The sequence below is a fragment of the Copadichromis virginalis genome, linkage group LG1, assembly GCF_057382275.1.
Source record: "Copadichromis virginalis isolate Kocher_CV1m ecotype Utaka linkage group LG1, C_Virginalis_male_GT1.1, whole genome shotgun sequence".
NCBI lineage: Eukaryota > Metazoa > Chordata > Actinopteri > Cichliformes > Cichlidae > Copadichromis > Copadichromis virginalis.
The window spans coordinates 29,733,294-29,752,046 of NC_140618.1; the positions used below are offsets into that span (position 1 = coordinate 29,733,294).

At 39.7% G+C, this 18,753-nt stretch overlaps 1 protein-coding gene across 4 annotated transcripts in view; it reads left to right on the top strand.

Annotated features, from left to right (window-relative positions):
- Window positions 1-5,472: 5,472 nt before the first annotated feature.
- The window catches only part of map2k5 (mitogen-activated protein kinase kinase 5), a 60,491-nt gene continuing 47,210 nt past the window's right edge, over window positions 5,473-18,753 (top strand). For all 4 annotated transcript variants that reach the window (XM_085458581.1, XM_085458598.1, XM_085458591.1 and 1 more), the window contains exons 1-8: window positions 5,473-5,938; window positions 6,111-6,159; window positions 6,975-7,042; window positions 13,811-13,880; window positions 14,644-14,684; window positions 15,973-16,040; window positions 16,148-16,196; window positions 17,695-17,759. In XM_085458581.1, the coding sequence (XP_085314707.1) occupies window positions 5,840-5,938; window positions 6,111-6,159; window positions 6,975-7,042; window positions 13,811-13,880; window positions 14,644-14,684; window positions 15,973-16,040; window positions 16,148-16,196; window positions 17,695-17,759 (509 nt within the window). In that variant the 5' untranslated portion in view covers window positions 5,473-5,839. The remainder of the gene's footprint in view (window positions 5,939-6,110; window positions 6,160-6,974; window positions 7,043-13,810; window positions 13,881-14,643; window positions 14,685-15,972; window positions 16,041-16,147; window positions 16,197-17,694; window positions 17,760-18,753) is intronic.

The following is an 18,753-nucleotide window of genomic DNA, read 5'->3' on the forward strand; positions in this document are numbered from 1 at the left end:
TCAGCAGTATATGTGCATAGTAATAATGTTTTTCTCTTTTTTTGCTAGTTATTTTTATTTGTTATTTTTCAGTTTTGCACAGGAAAAAAATGTGTGACACACAGTGCATGTGTGCCACAACTATAACCTGATATTTATGGTCATAGTTATTGCGTAGAATTAGTAGAACAATAGAATTCATAAAATAATCAGATATGGTTCATAAAAGTTGTACTAACATCTGGATGAAACACAAAGACTGTCAATAAAAACGATAGTGAAATGAGAAAATATGAAGACTAATAAAACCATGAGAACAAACTTCAGCTTCATTGTATTCTTATTGTATTTACTTAGCAAAAGAATTATGAAGCTACATTCAGATATAACATATTTAACCACCTGTAGCACAGTTAATGCATGCTACTTTGTCCCCAGTCAAATAATGTTAAAGATGTTTATTAATTTTTATGTTACAGGCAGTAATGCATTAGTCACCTGGCAGGAAGGGCCAGCACACACACCAATGTCACTACAGCTTTCCACTGATTCACCACAGTATTGGGTTTGTCATCTGCTGTGAACGACTAGTATTAAGTGAGTGACAATGGCCCACTTGACATGTTGTCAGTGCACATACTGTTAGCACAATAACATGTTAATATGAATTTGATTTGATTCTACCAAGAAATGTTTTCCAATCGTGGCAGGTCATAAGTCAGGTTAGAGACTATTTTTGAAAATTAAATTAATTACTGAGCTTTCAATTGCTCATACACAGACAGTAAAGGCACTTAGAGATATTATTCAGTGTGAGCACAAAACCAAACCAATGAATTTATCATTTTCATCGTAGCATTTATTTCCTTTGTTACTTTCATTGCTTAGTTCAATGCGTCGGTCTTTATATGACACATGCTCGCTCGCCGTGATGAGTTCTTTCACACAACAAAGGTCAGAGGCATCACTTACAGAAAGAGAAGGACCCCCACAAACACTCAGTTGCTCCTCTATCAATTATTGAGCCGCAGTTGTCAGTTGAAAAGCCAGCCAGACTTTCCGTTGATCTGTTTGATGAATATTTCAGCTGACAAACCGGCCACCTGACACTCCTCACCAGAGCAATGTGTGGTTAGAGAGAGGTCACGCGTTCTGGCCACAGTCATGCACATGTGCATGCACATGTATATACAGTTACAGTGTAGCTGTTGTTGCTATTCTATTGTGAATGCTTTTAGTTACTGTTTGTTTACATTACTTTCCCCCCAGAACTCTCTGTGGTGGTATCTGTGTTGACTACAAACAAACAAAAATAACATGTTTCCTTAATATATATGTGGACACTACACGTTGGAGGAAAATGCTACTATAGCCTGAACGATATAGGATTTTTCGGCCCGATACCAACATTTGCAAATATTTATTTACTTTTTCACACTCCCCTCGACTCTGCTTGAATCAGCTAGTTATTTTTTAGCATTCCCAAAAGGAAAGTTTCAATGTACAATGTACTCCGGTGGACTAACTATGCAAAGTAAACTTTATGCAATGTCGACACTTAACATGATGAAGGGTGTCATCTAGACTGGCAAACAGCTAATATTGGCCAATATTATCATCATTATCAGACGATATCCATCCATCCTCAAGTTCCTCTCTCAGCCCTTGGTATTTTTCCAGCTTTTCTTGTTTTTTCTTGTTAATTTTGCTATCACTTGGTATATCTGCATCTGATATGGCCGTCTGCCTCTGCTTGTCTACCACTACCACGTCAGGTTGTTCTTCCAGGCCATACTTGGCACAAATGTTCCGATGCCGGCCACTTGGTTATGGCATTCCATGTATGCCCTTCCTGCTAGCATCTTGCACCCTGCTGTTATATAGTGGATTGACTCAGGGGCATCTTTACACAGCCTGCCAGGTGTGATAGACCCCAGCCTCTATGGATCTTGTGCTGAGAGCTTGTTCTGCCATGATTTGTTCCTCTGTGTTGTCTTTCAGTCCAGCTTTGTCCAGCCACTGGTAGGACTTCTGGATGTCAGCCACGTCTTCTGTCTGCTGATCACACTGTACACACTGTGCAGGAGCCTGTCCTTCCATGATGCTTCTTCTCTTGCTCCTCTTCTACTGGCTCTGACACTCACTAGTCCCCGGCCACCTTTCTGCTTAGGGTACGGTCTCAGGGTGCTGGATTTTCGGTGAAACCCTCCATGCATGGTAAGGAGCTTCCTTGTCTTGACATTAGTGGCTTCTATCTCTTCCTTTGGTCAGCTTCTTATCCCATCGGGGTATCTGTGTTGATTGATCAGGTCTTGTTGTTTCCATTCTGCTGATTTCTCAGGACTTGCCTTAATCTCTGCAGGTACTTGGTAGTTGCAGCTTTCCTAGCGGCCTCCTCGTAATTCCCAGATATTCGTAGCTGTCCTCAGTGTCCCCTCTGACTACCTTCCCTCTTTTTGTTACTTTCCGATCACACTTCTCCAGTTCAAACGGCATTCCCATCCATATGGACTTTTATTTTAGACTTCACCAACCACTGCTTTATTATTCAATGCAGAACACAGATATCTCTTTGCTTGAAGGAAGATACTGATCATTGTAAATAAAATAACATTATAGGTAATCCATGCTGATATTTTATTTTGAGGTTTACTGAAGAACAGAGTAAAATAGTGATGGGTTTCCTGGTGAGTTTGCACAGGGAACACTCAGGATATTTTCATCTAAAATTTTGGGACAATCAAATTCCTAGGATGAAACTGCCAGCTCACTACAAGAATGTTACATGAAAGGGAAACGATTCACCACTTTGAGCATTTTTAATTAAAAAAAGAAAAGTCATATTTTGCATTCAATATAATGATTTGACCACAGCATGAAAGAAAAGCCAAGAGAGCTTGGATGAACTAGTGATGTGTTATTTATGTGGGGCTCAGCTCAGATGCTACCTCACTAAAGGAGACATACCCCATAAATTTTTCTGTGGCCACTATGAGCAGGTCAGGAAGGCACCAATATTTCCTCTTTATTAGAAACAACAGAAACAACATACAGCCATAAAAGGGGCCCTCTGAGGTGAATCTGAAAGACTGGAAATGGCAAGAAAAGTATGCAGTTCGAGGAGCTGAAAGGTAGTCACACAACCCATTTCTCTCCAGTCAGTTCATACGCATCTTGGTGCATTTCCTCATAACTCTTCCACCAGTGACTCACAAAGTCCTCGTGCTTCATCACAGGTCAACTTGGAGATGAACTTTAAAGGAAGAGGTAACAAATGATCACAGCCTCTCGGGCAATTCATATCTGCTGAAGTGCCATAACCGTCTACGTATCCTGACCTCAATTTGGAGGCTGCGTGTTGTGAAGGCCCATCTGAGTGAGATGGTATCGATCTGAGCGGGGGCTCTGGCAGCATCAATAAACAACAGGCTTCAGGCTTCAAGGCTGAGGAGACACATCTCTATTTCAGCTGGAGGGTTTGCATCTGGATACCTGAGTTGGGACGTGGCCCTGGAACAGATGGTGGGACATGTTTTTCTTGCTGAGCTCACAGCTCACATTTGTGAGACCAAGCCAGTGATATTTAGCCCACCCTGCTGGATCTATGAAGGTAAATAAGGCCCCAAACTACAAGCTCACATTTTTTACTCTAAATAATTACGAATTAAGTTTAAGGGGCACATTAGATATAGAAAGATACCAAGTAGCAGCCAATATAGCAGAGAACGATCAATGCTTAACGGGTAGACAAATAGCATTTCAAGATCTTCTATATCAGCATTACAGCGAGAGACGACGGTGCTGACTTTGGCTCGTTAATCAATAAACACAACGAGCCGCCCAATATGTTTGACACGGACTAATGAAATAATAATCATCAAGAGAAAAAGAGGATGTGAACAAAGGCTGCATTTCTTAATAAACAGAAGAAAACAAAACTAAAGTGAAAGGAATTTGGCGGTCCTGCCAGGCAGTTTTGTTGCTGTCTTGTTTACTTGCTTTTCCCTCTTTGCTGAGAAAGTTAAATAAGTGTGCTTCATATATTTAGAGTCAAACTGAGCTCTCTTTGCGCTAAGCAGCTTGTCAATAGCAAGAAAAGAGGCATGGAGCGAAAGAGGAGGCCTGATAAAACGGCTTTTAATTACCAGACAGTGAATGTTGGCCTTCCTCGTCCACTTTCCCCTCCCAGCTAAGCCAGGAGTTTGATTTCTGATAATGCGGATTGCTGACTGGGCTTCATCCTAGTTGTCCCTAAAGCAGAAGGATCTAACGTCACGTCCTGGGAGAGCACGTCTGACAAAGTGCCATATAGATCCTCTGCTTTTCATCAGAAGTCAGTGCTGGTCGAGGCATTAATCCGAGTGCTTGATGGCCTTGCTTGTGTTTCCCCTTTTGTATCCAGTTGCAATTAGGCGGAGTAATAATTTCAAGCATTGCATGGAAATCAGTGGGTCTTTAACCTAATTGTTGGTACAGGTGTAAGATCAGGAAGGATCAATGCAATGAACTCGTAACATCCCTCTGGGAGTGTTTTTTAAAGGTTCAAGTACAGACAATTAAATAAATATATGGTAGATTCAGTGTTTTACATTTCCTTTTCTTTTTAAGTGAGATGGTAATCACTGATAGAGGAGTTCATCCTCAGGCCAATATGGGATGGAGACATTTTTTGTAAGAGCCAATGAAACCCAGCCTAGTGCAATGGCCGGCACAGCACACACACCACCACTGAAATTGTTTTCAACTGGCACATGTATTGTATAGCCAAATTTGAGCCAACTTCTTATCATTACACAGAACCCAGGTGAACCCAGGTGAACAGACTTAGGTATCAGGTCTGTGGGTAGAGCAATGTAAATGAACAGGATAGAGACTTCACTTTACTCAGGGATCAATGTCTTTTTTCCATGAACTGCAATCAGAGCTGTTTATAGAGTGGACAGAGCAACTGTTCACTCCCAGGGCCGTGATCAACACAGGTTTTAAGAGCCCTTTTGTTTTACACTCAATTATATGCTAATGGAGAGCGCAGAGTGGAAACCTTTAAATACTAATGCTGTTTTAATGTCAAGTGAAAGAGGGAAAAAAAAACACTTTTTAAAAAACTGTGGTGGTTTTCATCTCAACAGCAGTACATTTCCGTGTAAGTGAGGGCCATTTACGAAACATTTACAATTGTGATCTAAGGTCATGTTTTTAAAGGAATATTTATCCATAATACCTCAGAAATCTATTGTATTCTCAGTATTGTACTCAACTTATCAACCTTGATCTCAGGTCAGTGTTATCTACAGCAAAAGCGGTAATAATTCCTTTTCAGTGCAGAAACAAAAACTTTTTAAACCGTATGTATATTTCATTTTATAACATAGGAAAAAAAAAACCCAAAATAAGATCCATAAGAATAGCAGCGTTCTCTCAAACTTCGCCTTTTAGAATTTGACAGATTGATATAGATAGTGCAAGTCTTTTATTTTGAAAAGGCAACGAGCGGATGTTGATTCGGAAGCGCTGTTGTAGCAGTTTCCTCAAAACTAGCTATACAGCTAAACACCTACGTTAGTACAGTGTAAACTTTGTCTCGTGGAGCAGTGGTGTACACGTTCACACTTCGGGATAAGCCTTTCATACGGTTATGACTTGACTGTGGTGTCGGCGGCGACCGACCTCAAAACGTTTTTGTTTTTTAAAAAGGCTCCGCATCACTTAAATCAAGAATCCGGACTGAGCAGGATGCTAGCATGTATCGTTAGCAAACTGCTGCAGGGAATTAGCTGGTTAGCTTCCACATCCAGTCAACTATTATGAGGCTGAAGCTTCCCTCTTATTGCTCTCACTTAGGTTAAATACTGACAGCGCAATGAACACCGAGGCGATAGTGATCCGAATAAAAACGCCGACAGGAGACATGGACTCGTCCGTGGACTGTCCGTCTCTTCTGAACTTCAATGACTTGCTCGTGAGTCTGCCTCATGCCAACTATCACTTTTCACTCACAGACACACTGCACAAGTCAAAAACACACGGACTGTTTCTGACTCAGCGTGTCGTAACCCTGCCTCATTAATATCTGTCAGTCTAATAACCATCCTTAGCTGTCTGGTCCTAATTCACCCTGTCAAACATTACAGGTCGCAATCAGAGATGTCATGCCTGAAGCCACTGTCACGGCCTTTGAATGTAAGTACCTGCTTTAGAGTTGGACTGCTGTAATGCTGCAAGAGGAAGCTTTGAATGACTGTGTTTACACACCAAAACAATAGCCCTGTAATGTAGGGACTTGTAATCAGTTATCAGATTGGTCTGAAGGAGAGGAGATCTCATGCAGCTGTGTGAGAGTAAGAACCGATCCCTGCTGTCATGGGCTAGACTCTAGCCCTCTTGAACGGGCTTCATCTATCTGAGAGAGTAAAAAGCTTCACACATTTTCATTGTGTTAGCTTCTCTCTTCTCTGTTCCCTTTTTTTACTACTCGTGTTAACCTCTAGCATGCGTTTTATCCAGACATGCCATAGCTACTGTACTAACTGATTGATTGACAGGAACAGTTGAAGTTTCTCTCATTCAATCAAATTAAGATTTAGCCTCTTGGTATAGGCACCATTCAAGCCTGTTTATGGGTAGAGTGCAAAGAGTTTGATTGACATACAAACATAAATACTGCTTACTGAGTGCTTTTATACATTATATTTTATTGTATGATTTTGATTGTATGTTTTGGCTCCCCAAATTTTGCTATTGCATTAATACTTAATATGGAATGATATGCTTTTTTGTTTGCATGCCTTGATTCTATTAAATGTTTATTATACGTAAAAGTGTTGTTTTACAGTGTCTTCTGTTTATATTTATTATACCACACTTGTTACTGCAAAAAAAATCTGTTTTGAATTTTCTCTGTGATTTCCCCCCTTCCCCATTATTAGTATTTTATTTTTTACAGTTGTACTGTTTTTGTTTTTGTGTTGTTGTTTTTTGTTTTTTGTTTTTTTTAGACGAAGATGAGGTGGGAGACAGAATCACAGTAAGAAGTGATGAAGAACTCAAAGCCATGTTGTCATATGTGAGTACATAAATGTTGCATGCAGTACTTTGACCAAGTCAGGCATAATATCCACAAATTAGAATACTGTGCGAAAGTCTTGAGCGACCCTTGCTTCCTCTTTATATTTTGTTTCCAACAAGCTGGACTTTGTAAGTCTTTAAAGTGCTCTTGAGCATAATTCTCTAGGCTATCTGAAGGTCAGGATATTGGCTGATTTTTTTATTTTTTTTAACTAGTTTTCAGTTCAGTCTTCCTACCTGACCATTTTAAGAGGACTGATGTTTGTTGTTTTGAGCTATTAGTCAAAAATCACATATCTCAGCAAGGTGTGTCAAGAAATCTGAAGAAACTAAACAAGTGGAGAACAAAAGAAGATGTGGTAGGCCTAAAAGTATTATTTACAGTAGATGAAAAGTACCTGAAAGTCCACAGAAAGTCATTAAGGCATGGGAAAGCGAGGGTCAGATTAACATGAAGAAAGGTAAAGCAAAAAAGAGACAGAGAAATTTTTTTAAAAGGGTGGGAAAAAAGACACAAAGGACAATAGGTCACCAACTGCTGCATCTGTAACAAAACGCATTCAGCAAATAAAAAGCACCTGATAGAGGATAGATACGCAAACGTACAGTCTTTCTGTGTGTATGAGTAATAACACTCATACACACAGAGTGTGATTGTGTGGTTTTCATGAAAGTTACTTGATTATGAGTTTGATAAACAACAACAACAGCCACTGGTAGCCAGAGGTGACAACCTAAATTACACAAGAAATGGACTGAAAATATGTGGCAACAGGTCTTATGGAGTGATGAAGCTAAATTTGTTTAAAGTTTGTTGAGTTTAGGTTAAAGGTAGAACAGTGAGTGTCTACAGCTATCTGTTAAACACTGTGAAGGCTCCGTCATGGTTTGGGGCTGCAGTTAAGCCTGTGGTGTTGGAGGTCTTGTCAAAGCTGATGGATTCTGAGTGCAGAAAAGTGTGGCCAGACTTTGATACACCATGCAATCTCATCTGGAAAGTGTGTGCCTGGCAACAGCTTTATTATTCAGCATGACAATGATCCTAAACACACTGCCACTGCGCAGAAAAACACACAATTGAACACAGTCAGTCATGGATTGGCCTCCCCAGAGCCCAGACGTCTGTAGCTTTTCAGCTCACAGCCCGACACACACCAACACAACAGCACAGATAGCACAGACGTTAAGGCGGCGAGGCGCGATTGCGGGTGCCGCTCAGGTGCAGCGTCGCTGCAGACCACGCCCCGCCACACACATTAACCAGGTAAAATACATATTTAGACAGAATTTTGCAAATATCTATTTTTCATTTTTCAGCAGCGTAGTGCTTTTTTTTCCAATTATTTTTTTTTTAAGTCAGGTCAAGGCTCCAAAAGCCCAAAGGTGATTTAAGGGCGGCGGCTCACAACAGTTTTTCTTTGCTACATGGGTCATTTTAGTTCAGCTGGGTGTCTTTCCTTTTGTTATATTTCTTTAAGAGTTCAAAATGTGTTAATTACATGAATAAAATGTAATTTTCTCTGTAGCACTTCATGGATTTAAGCAACACCGTAGTTGTTTACACAAAGCATAAAGGTAAAAAAAAAAACAATATATACAGTGTTATCTTCATTTTAGATGTCAAAAAGTACTTGCGGCTCCAGTGTTTTCTTTTGCATGGAAATTGCGTCCAAATGTCTTTTTGGGTGTTAAAGGTTGCTGACCCCTGGTGTAAGAGAATTCACACTGTTTAAGAATAAATATGGTCACACCAAATATTGAATTTCAGACTTGTTAGAATTATACAAGCTCTATACATATGCTGTATTTCTAAGTATGTCTGCACATGTGTCAATAAATCACTGCACCTATTTCCTAATTTCCTAGCAAAATATAAAGAAATGAGGGGTTGATCAAGGCTTTTGCACAGCACTGTACATGCCAGGGTTATGTTTTCCAGTTATGCTGCTGCATTGTAGCATTCTTACTGTGTGCCGATTCCTCATTGGAAAGTAGTTCTGACAGAAACTGTTCACATTCAATCCTTTGTGCAGTTTAGATGACATGGCCAAGAGCATGTCTGAACTACATTTGAGCATTTTGAAAGGTCCTCCTCCTTTATGTGTTCTGCACTATTTTGGTTAATTTTTTTTGTGCAGCTTTTTAGAGCCATTTAAGTGTCTGGGGTTTTGTATATTGTATCGTTTGGAAAGCTTTTGAGGCACGTCAAATTGACATGACACAGTAACAAGGACGTTGTTCAGATTTTCTGTATTTTTTAAGTGCTTTGCTCAGCGCTATAATAAAGCCACTCACCTCTCTTTTTATTAAGCAAAACCTTAGACCCAGTCAATCCTCAACAATCCTGAACTCTCAGTTTGAGTGTTTACCTTTCTAGCTCGCATGGACTTAAGGTGTAAATAAGTCATTTTAAGAATGGTTTGAAAAAACCTTTAGTATTAAATATGCTACACCAAAGTTTTTAATGTTAAATTAAAAGGCGTTCTTCGATAGCCACCAAAGCCTTGGTTGAATTCAAAATGACCTCATCAATCTGGTGAGTTACATCAAATACTATAAAATACTTGGCCTAGAACGAGAAGCACAATTCTTCAGGTAGCAAAACATGAGACGGCAAGATGCTGATTTGATGGCAATCTCCACTGACGTAGTTATTTATAATATAACATGAAGAAATTGAAGCCATATAGCCTCATCTAGTAGCAGTTAACCTATGGCAATATTCAGCAGCACACATGCAGACACGTCCCACATCCCCTTCAGCTCCCTCAAATACTGCAGTATATTTTCATATTCGACCATACTTACTGTTCATGCCGCGGACAGTAAGAGTAATGGCGTGTAATGGGTTTTCTGTATGAAGTACACTGTAAACTAAATGAACTGTCAATTTTTATTATTTATTATTCAGTACTTAAAGTTTTGCCTCATTAAAGAGCAGCCCCCCTGGGCTGCAGAGTTGTTCAAAATCTACTTTCATCTGTGGATGTCTTTTACCCCCCATCAGCTCACAATGATGCTACTAGAGCCACAGGCACAATTTACACTCCCTGCTTCTTTTTTTTTTTTTGTCCATTTTTGTCATGCATTCACTTGTGGTTGCTTTTTAATCATTAAGTAGCATAGGGTAGCAGGGTGATTAAGCAAAAAGAGACAGATGTTGTGCCAAGAAGTGTTGTTAGACAGACGTGGAAAAGGCTTTGACCTAAGCAAGTTTTGTTTTCCACAGATCCAGCGGATGTTGTTCTGTGCACTGTCCTGTTAAAGCTGGAGTAATGGTTGAGAAAGGGGCAGTGTTTACAGTGGGACAAATTATGATTTGATCTCCTGCTGAATTTGTACGTTTGCTCACTTACAGTGAAATCAACAGTCTCTAATTTTTATGGCAGTTAAATTTTAATGGAGAGAGACCAAAATTCAACCAAAATCCAGAAAAAAAATCCTGTTGCATAAAACTTCTAAACTGATTTGCATGTCATTGAATGAAAAAACCATTTGATCTCCAAGCAAAACAGGACTTAGTACTTGGTAGAAAAACCCTTGTTGGAGAGTAGAGCAGTAAGAGGTTTCTTGTAGCTGGTCTTCAGGTTTGCACACATCTCAGGAGGGACTTTTGCCCACTCCTCTTTACAGAAACTCTCTAAATCCTGTAGGTTTCTTGGCTGCCTCCTGGCAACTCAAAACTTCAGCTCGCTCCACAGATTTTCTGTAGGACTGAGGTGTGAAGATTGACGAGGTCACTCCATGACCATAATGTGGTTCTTCTTTAGCCACTCATGTGTTGCCTTGGTGGTCATCGTCATGCTGGAAGACCCATCCAGCACCCACTACCCATCTTCAGTTTTCAGGGAAGTAGATTCTCGTCCAGGAGTTTAAGGGTGCATGGCCCCGTCCGTTGTCATCTTGATGCGATGAAGTTGTCTTTTACCCTTAACAAAAAAACAGCCCCAAGACATAATGTTTCCACCTTCGTGCTTGACATTGGGGATGTCGTTCTTTGGGTCATACCCAACATTTCTCTTTCTTCAGACACGGTAGGTCGATGCCAAAGAGCTCAATTTTGGTTTCCACAAAATTCCACAGCAGCTTCAGACTTCCATGATGCTGACCAACGTTGACTTGATGGTCATTTTTTATATTTCTTTCATTATATGTCTGTGTGTGCACACAGCCAGTCTGTAGGAGGTGTAATTCTGGCTGGGTTGAAGGGGATTAAATACTTTTTTGTAATAATTCTGTCTTGCTCCATTAAAACCACGAACTTGCATTAACATTAGAGACTCTTAATTTCTATGTAAATTTTGGTTGTTTCTATTTTGATGTCAGCCCAAGAAGTCATACGTCTGTGATTTCAACAAAAAAGAAAAGTTGTCATTTATCATGGGCTAAATGTTTAGTTGTATGTTACATGGAAAATATCGCAATTAATTACAGAACCGTGCAGACTTGTTTTACTTGTTAGATAAAATTAGGCCGACACTGTGGTTTGTTTTTATTGCATTTTTATTTGTCTGAAAAAATGCATGTCCAAAAACCTTGAGTTCCTTGTAATTTGTTGCAGATGAAATGAAAATGAAATGAAAAAATTGATATTTTGTTAAAGAAACATTGAAACGTGTATTGTTTTTGCTGGCAGTTACACTTTTTGTCTTTATTCTGACATGCCTTAGGTGTATATAAATTTATGACTGACCCCTGCCTCTTTCTACAGCGCCCAATAGAAATATTAAGTATCCACAACAGTGCACAGCTTTTCCCACAGATTTCAGACCCCATTTGTTCAGTGAATTTTTGGCAAACAAATCTCGGAGCCTCATAATGGCTTTCTACTCATGGGACTGCCAGCTGTACAAAAAGCTGCTGATCACCTGGAAATACTGGGCTCACTAGACTATAATTTACGCTAGCCGTGTACTTTGAATGTTTTATGCAAGTGTTATGCATTTCAGCTCTGGATTGCATTTGTATTTAGGGTTTTTTTTTCCCTGTTGTTTGCTGCCTTTTGGCCTCCGTGGAGACTAGTGGGTTTTTGCTTGAGTGTTATTAATTCCAGGTGAGCAGACAGCCATTATATGAAATTAATAGGAATTAAGGGAAGCAGCATGTTAGGTGAAATGTGGGATAATTCAGTTTCTTCACGGTTGCTTTGTGTGTGTCTGTGTGTGTGCGTTTGGGAGGGTGTGTATATTTTTATTAGGAAATGTATAATCAGGCTTTTAAATACGCTGTCAGTGCACGATGTTTGCTTTCTTTCTTTCTTCTTCTTTTTTTTTTTTTTTGTCTTGTTCAAGATCTTTGCTTTAACATTGCCCTGCGAAAAATTCACGCTCGTGATTACTGAGCAAAATTAATGCTCAAATTCAGCACTTAATTAACATCAGTCTACAGAGGGCATTTATTGTGAGAAGTATCCCCCAGCACTAAGAACATTGATTGCTACATGCTCCTGCGAGACCCGCTAGACTTCCAGGCATTTCTAATCATTGTTCGACACCTTGAAAGACAGACGCCCCCTGTTCAAAGTTAAAGACCAGCCTATGTCAGGTGCTTAAAAAAAACAAAAAAACATGTGACCTCATCCCTTCCTCACTCAGCTCCCCCTGGAGGTAGTGGCGCTAATTCCACCATTCCCATTTGCTCTTGGTCTGCTAATGATGATGAGACTCACACTTTCTCTCTCTTGCACTCTGGCTTGTCCCTTAAGGCTGAGCGATGGTATTTGGGATCGGACACTGTTTAGTTATTGGCCAACAATGGAGAATGTCTTTTAATAACACACCTACTACAGATTAGGTGGTAATTGCAGCCTTAATCAATAAGCTAGCTGAGCGGAAAATTAAAGGTACGTGAAGCCCGAACACCCCCAAGTCCCCCCCCAACACACACACAAACACACACACACACCATGTTTTTTTGCTATTAAGACCCATTGTTCAGATGCGGCCTATTGAGAATGCTGGAGGGCGAAAGCAGAGGGCTAGGAGCGAGGAGGGGATCTGACAGTGATAAATAGGCCTTTTAATAACAGCTGTGCCACATGGGTAGCCATTCTGATCCATTCCAATCCAAGCCGTGCCCATCGTCCTCCCTCCTGCCTCCTCAGTGAAAGAGCATTTACATTTTGCTGCGATCACTCAGTACTAGTTTGTAAATGAATTACAATAAACTTGTGTATGTGTGCACAATATAAAGACATCGTCTCAAACTCAACCCCTGCAAAAGCAGAAGACATCAACAAAACGCACATAAGTAAACACACACACACACACTCTCTCTCTCCCATGCTCACACACACTTGCGGTTTAACAGATGGTTTGGTTAACTGAAACATCAATTATTGCATTGCCTTGGCAAGCAACCGAGAGGCTCCAGAGTGCGTGCATGCACGTGTTAGTCCTGTAGGATATGAGTGTTTGGTGAGCTGTTGACCTGGAGGAGAAAAGGGTTAATGCTACACTCCTTCAGAACAAGCCCACAGGGCATTGGTCCTCGTCTGCAACAGATTTCCGCACAGCATGCTCACGTTTTTTTACAAAAGACTGTGGATTAATTCTGGTGGCAGTTAAATAAACATTTTGTGTGTGTGTAATACTCTAAAATTAGGCCATGTAGTGTAGGGTCAGATCTTCAAATTTAAGGTTTTTCTACCTCTGTCGTGTGCTGATAACATTCTTGTACAGATATTATCTGTGAACTTAAATGCATGTAAAGTCATTTCAATTTAGTGTCACACTCGACTGTTTGTCATTTGCTTTTCCCCTTTTAGTACTGCAACACAATGAATGAACAACGCATGAATGGACTGCTGCCGGACCCTCTGCAGATTTTTCCAAGAGGTACAAAAGTGAGATGTTCTATTTTTATCACGGGCTAGGCGATGCTAACGGCTGCTTTGTAATTAACGTGGTGACAATTAATCACCAGCACCATTTAAATATATAAAAATATTCACACTTTATTTGTAAACGCCTATTTTACTAAAATTAGTGTACATGACCTGCGCTGTTTTCACAAAAATGTGAGCATTTGGTGAGTAGGAGTAACAGTGGAGCCTCTGGATAACATTAAAATTCAGCGGCTGGCTTTGTTGTTGGATGTCATTCATAAATCTACATTTCTTTTGCTCCAAGGGCATTCAAAGTGCATGCTTGTGTTCAGCTCAGACTAAGCCTTGCCTGCATCTCTGGCATTGTGCAGTTTCTGTTCCTAAACTGGTTTTCATAATGAGGGCCTTTTCATAACATAGTTTTTCTATATTTTCAGCTAGTTTTCACAACGCTCAAAGACATACATAATCTCTAACAGGCCCTAGGGGAGATGTGATGAAACATTTTATTGTCTCCCTTTAGCTCTCTGGCTCACTCTGTTTCTCTCTCTATCTGCCCCTCTTTCCTCTAACGCTGTGATTGTTTTCTTTCTACCTAACTACCAACCAGCCATCTCAAGAGACCAACAGCTCAATCACTCTCTTGTCCACAACTAATTTTTTAGTAACTCTCATTTCATCATTTTTTTCCTTCATGAAGAACTGATTCCTTTTCACCACATTTGTAAATGGCCCAGTGATGTGTTCTACAATCTAGTCAATTACTGTTTCAGCCGGCAAGACTCCAGGGATCCGGAACATACATGGCCTGAAGGTACCTATCTCAATAATTGTTTCGGCTGCCTTACACAGAGAATGAGGGGAGGGTGAGAAGTTGAGTCAAATGGATTGATAATGCTGTGTTCCACTTATTGAAATGTCAATTGAAGTCAAGGCTCTCCTTCTCTTTCACTCATTGTCTTGCTCCCCTCGACTATGTTTATGCATTAGCATATCTGGCTGCGGCTGTAGCAGGGCCTGTCTCTCTGCTTTTCCATCCGTCTCTCTGTATTCTTGATTCTCATGCTGCGATAGTCATTTAAGAACAAGGTGTTATCTCCCCTCCAGAGTATTATGATCCTCTCATTCCCTATGATAGAAAGAGTGTCAGCGTTGGTTAGAGAAAAAACTAAATCGGGCAATAAGAAGATGTCATTGTTCAACCATGAAATTGTCATTACAAGCCCCCAAATGGCCTCTCGCAGACCTTCCCATTTTATGTTAGGCATATGTTGCTATTGAAACTCACTGCTAATTACCATGGGTTAAATGACTTGACACCTCCTCCATCTCTCCAGATGATCCATATTATATCCATCTGCATTTCAATGATAAAATCACCCCCCCACCCCACACACACACACTCACAAATACTACTTTATGTATCCTCTGAGGAGCTTTGAGAAGTGCTACTGAACCGAGTCAGTTTTTTTTTTTTTTAAAGGTCAAGAGTCTGTTTTGAGAATACGATGTTCTTTCCAGAAAACCTTTAGTCTTTTGCTAATCTTTCCCTGCTTTTCTCCTGCTTTAATACAAAAGTAATTGGCCGAGGGAAGCCCTGTGTGCCTTTTTAAATGAGGTTTTCTTGGGCACTAATTAAAGAGACATTCCCTGTGCTTTAGTGGACCCAACGCATTGGCCTTTTGATCTCAATTAATATGCTATTTTTAGTATCTCCTTTAAAGGGTCTTGTCTCTCCTTTTGTGTTCATATCTAGGTTGAGCCTGGAGGTCTTTGGAGTAAACATAGATGCAGATGAATAGATGTAAAGAAAAAGTCTCCCACGAGGCACGAAAATGGGAATGTCTTAAGTTTTCGTCTGGACTCTCCCAGCTGATTTTTGCTGTCTTTCTTCCTGTGCTTTTATGCAAATAAAAATTTTCTTCTTCTTCATTTGGCTCTTTTTTTTTTTCTTTTTTTTTAAACAGTCAATTGACTTCACAAGCTGAAACGAGAGGCTTGTGTTTTATTGTCCATGTGACCATGTGCTGTTTTTTTTTTTTGTGTGTGTGTGTGTGTGTGTTTTTTTTTACATTCTTATGCCTGTCTTTGCACACCTTCAGGTTAATACAAGGCCTAATCCAGCAAATGACTGCAGTCACGCTGTCCCAGACTCTATAGCTAACAACAGGTGAGCTTTCTGGGGCACAAGGATCATGTTACACTACCTGGAATAAACAACTAAACCTCTGGTTGGTAAATGTGGTGAAGTCTGATATACTGTTTTCTGTCCTCCAGCTTAAAAAAGTCATCTGCAGAGCTGAAGAGGATCTTGACAAATGGCCAGGTTAGTGTGTGCTTTGGGGTTTCTGTACGATTCCAGCCTGTAATCTTACTGCTGTTGCTCTGAGACCTACTGAGGGGCTGTGGGCATGTCATACAGGGTGTGTATTTGGATGTTGTCTCGTCACGCTGACTGCACCCAATATATAGACTTGCTCTCTCCTTTCTCACTCACACGCACTCTGACTCTGTAACTAGTGTATGCATTCAGACACAGTGGCTATCATGTAGGAAGAAAATTAGACATACAGCCTTCCTGGTTTCTACCTGATTGTTGGGGTTTCACTGTATTACTGTGGGGTCTTTATCTTAAAATATACAGTGCCTTGAGGTGACAGTTGTTGTGATTTGGCACTGCATGAATAAAATTGGAATTGAAACCATCATTTCTCTTTACCTCCATCTTCTCACCTTGCTATCACATTAGTTGTGGTTAAATTAGGGAGGGTCCATTATCACGTGTTGTGTGCAGGCATGTTTACATGTTTACTGCACAGCCTGACCCTTATCAGTACTCATCCACAGTCTAAATATCAAAATAAAGGAACTTTTTAAACTAATGTATTGTTAGTCTGCAGCCTCAGTGAACATCACACACACTGAGGTCATGTTGAACGGAGGCAATAATTAGAAATTAAAAATATTCACTTTATTTTGTTAATTAAAAAATTATACACGCAAATAAAAGTACTTTTAAAAATAATGACAAATAAAAAAATGTATTTTTGGCACAAATTTTAAGTTGTGTAGTTACCAAAACGTGTAGTGGATTTATTTTGCTTTTATATTTTTATTTTGCATTATTAAGGGACATATTTTAATATTGAATAGTGATGTTTTGAGTAATTTTCACCCTAAAATCTTAGACCAGGACAAACGTTACATAATGAACTGTAAAATGTATTTATGAATTGAATACATGATGGCTGTCTTACATAAAAGTATGCTGATATTATACAAAACAACAACATACAACTCTTACTTTTTTTTCATGGATTTATTCTGCCTTCTTCAATGCTTAGTTGATATTTATATTTACATAAGCTTTGCCTCAATCAATTATTTCATCGTCCTGGTTGGAAAAATCTACAAAATGTACAAGAGGAGGAAGCTACATGATCACACCCTGACTTAAAAAAATGAATAAATTATGAAATGATTGAAAACAACTCATCATTAAATCCTACAACATTCAGCGTCCCACTCGCCCAAACACAGTATTGTTTCTTTGTTTTAAATTGGACAGCAAAACCTTGTATTGATCTCTTCTCCTCCTTCTCTTATTTTGTTTTTCACTCCTTACGTCGCTGAACTTGGACTGACCTGAATTCTTGTCTTGTTTATAGCCTTCAATTACAGTGCAGTCCCATCTCCCTCACGTGCTCACATCTCTGTCTCTCTGCCAGTTTAGTTACACATGTAATTCAGCGGTTGTATTGCTTCTCATGTTATAACATCCACTTACAATCAGTGTAATCCTGGGTGTATTTCCTTCTCTGCAGATAAATGCCCAAGATATCCACTATCAGGAGCAACTTGGCCATGGAAATGGAGGCACAGTTTACAAGTAAGTGTTTGTTGGCTCTCACGATGAGGCCACCAGCATTGCAAGGCCAAAGCACTGTAATGGATAGTGACACTGAAGAGATTATGGTGCATTCAGTAAGCCTGAAAAAACTGTACCTGGCAGATATTCAACAAGAGTGGGTACTTTTAGATTGAGTGTGACTTCTATCATTTTTCTGTCCACTTTTTCTAACAAAATAGGACTCAAAACTGCATTTTGTGTGAAGGGGTTTCATTCCTCACAGCACTCTTTCTGTTCAATTGTGTCTCCATCTATCACTCACTGTTTGGTGGGGCATCTGTCAGGCTGATTTTCATCTGTACCTTCATTTTTTTTTTTTTTTATTCTGGGTTGAAGGTTGCAAACATATATGATATCGATTTGGGGCTGTAAGGTATGACAGCTATTGACTTAATTGGCCTATAGTAAAGCACATAACCTACCACCAAGAAGACTTCCATCCTTTCTGGCTAGACAAATGTATGACTGACCTGATAACGTTGTGACAAGGTTGGCATTTGTGTCGCTCCTTCTATCTTTCTTTCCCCTACCTTGTGCTTTCTCTTTCCCATCAATCCTCAGCTATTGAGCTGTTTTATTGAGATTGAAGTATTGATCACTGCTCAGACTAACCTTGGCTTGACGGAGTGCTCTGCTTCTGATAGTCCAACAAATCCAAACGTCTATCTTTTTTATTTCTTCATCCTTTTCTTTCCAAACACCTTTTACTCTTTTATGATTTTTCTGAGTTTTTTTTTTTAAATATATATATTTATAAAGCTGCAGTTTCTTATAGTTGTCATAGAATAAGATTGTTCATCAGTTTGGCACCAGAAGTGGTTACACTGCACAGGGGAAGGCCAATACTGCAAACCCAACAACTTTTCAGTCAATTTAGCCCAGCAAAAAATCTATATGCAATGCTGCTGAACTTTCTAAGGTTGAAAGGAGACGATTTTGAAAAAACAAAACAAGTAATGTTTGTTATTTGTGT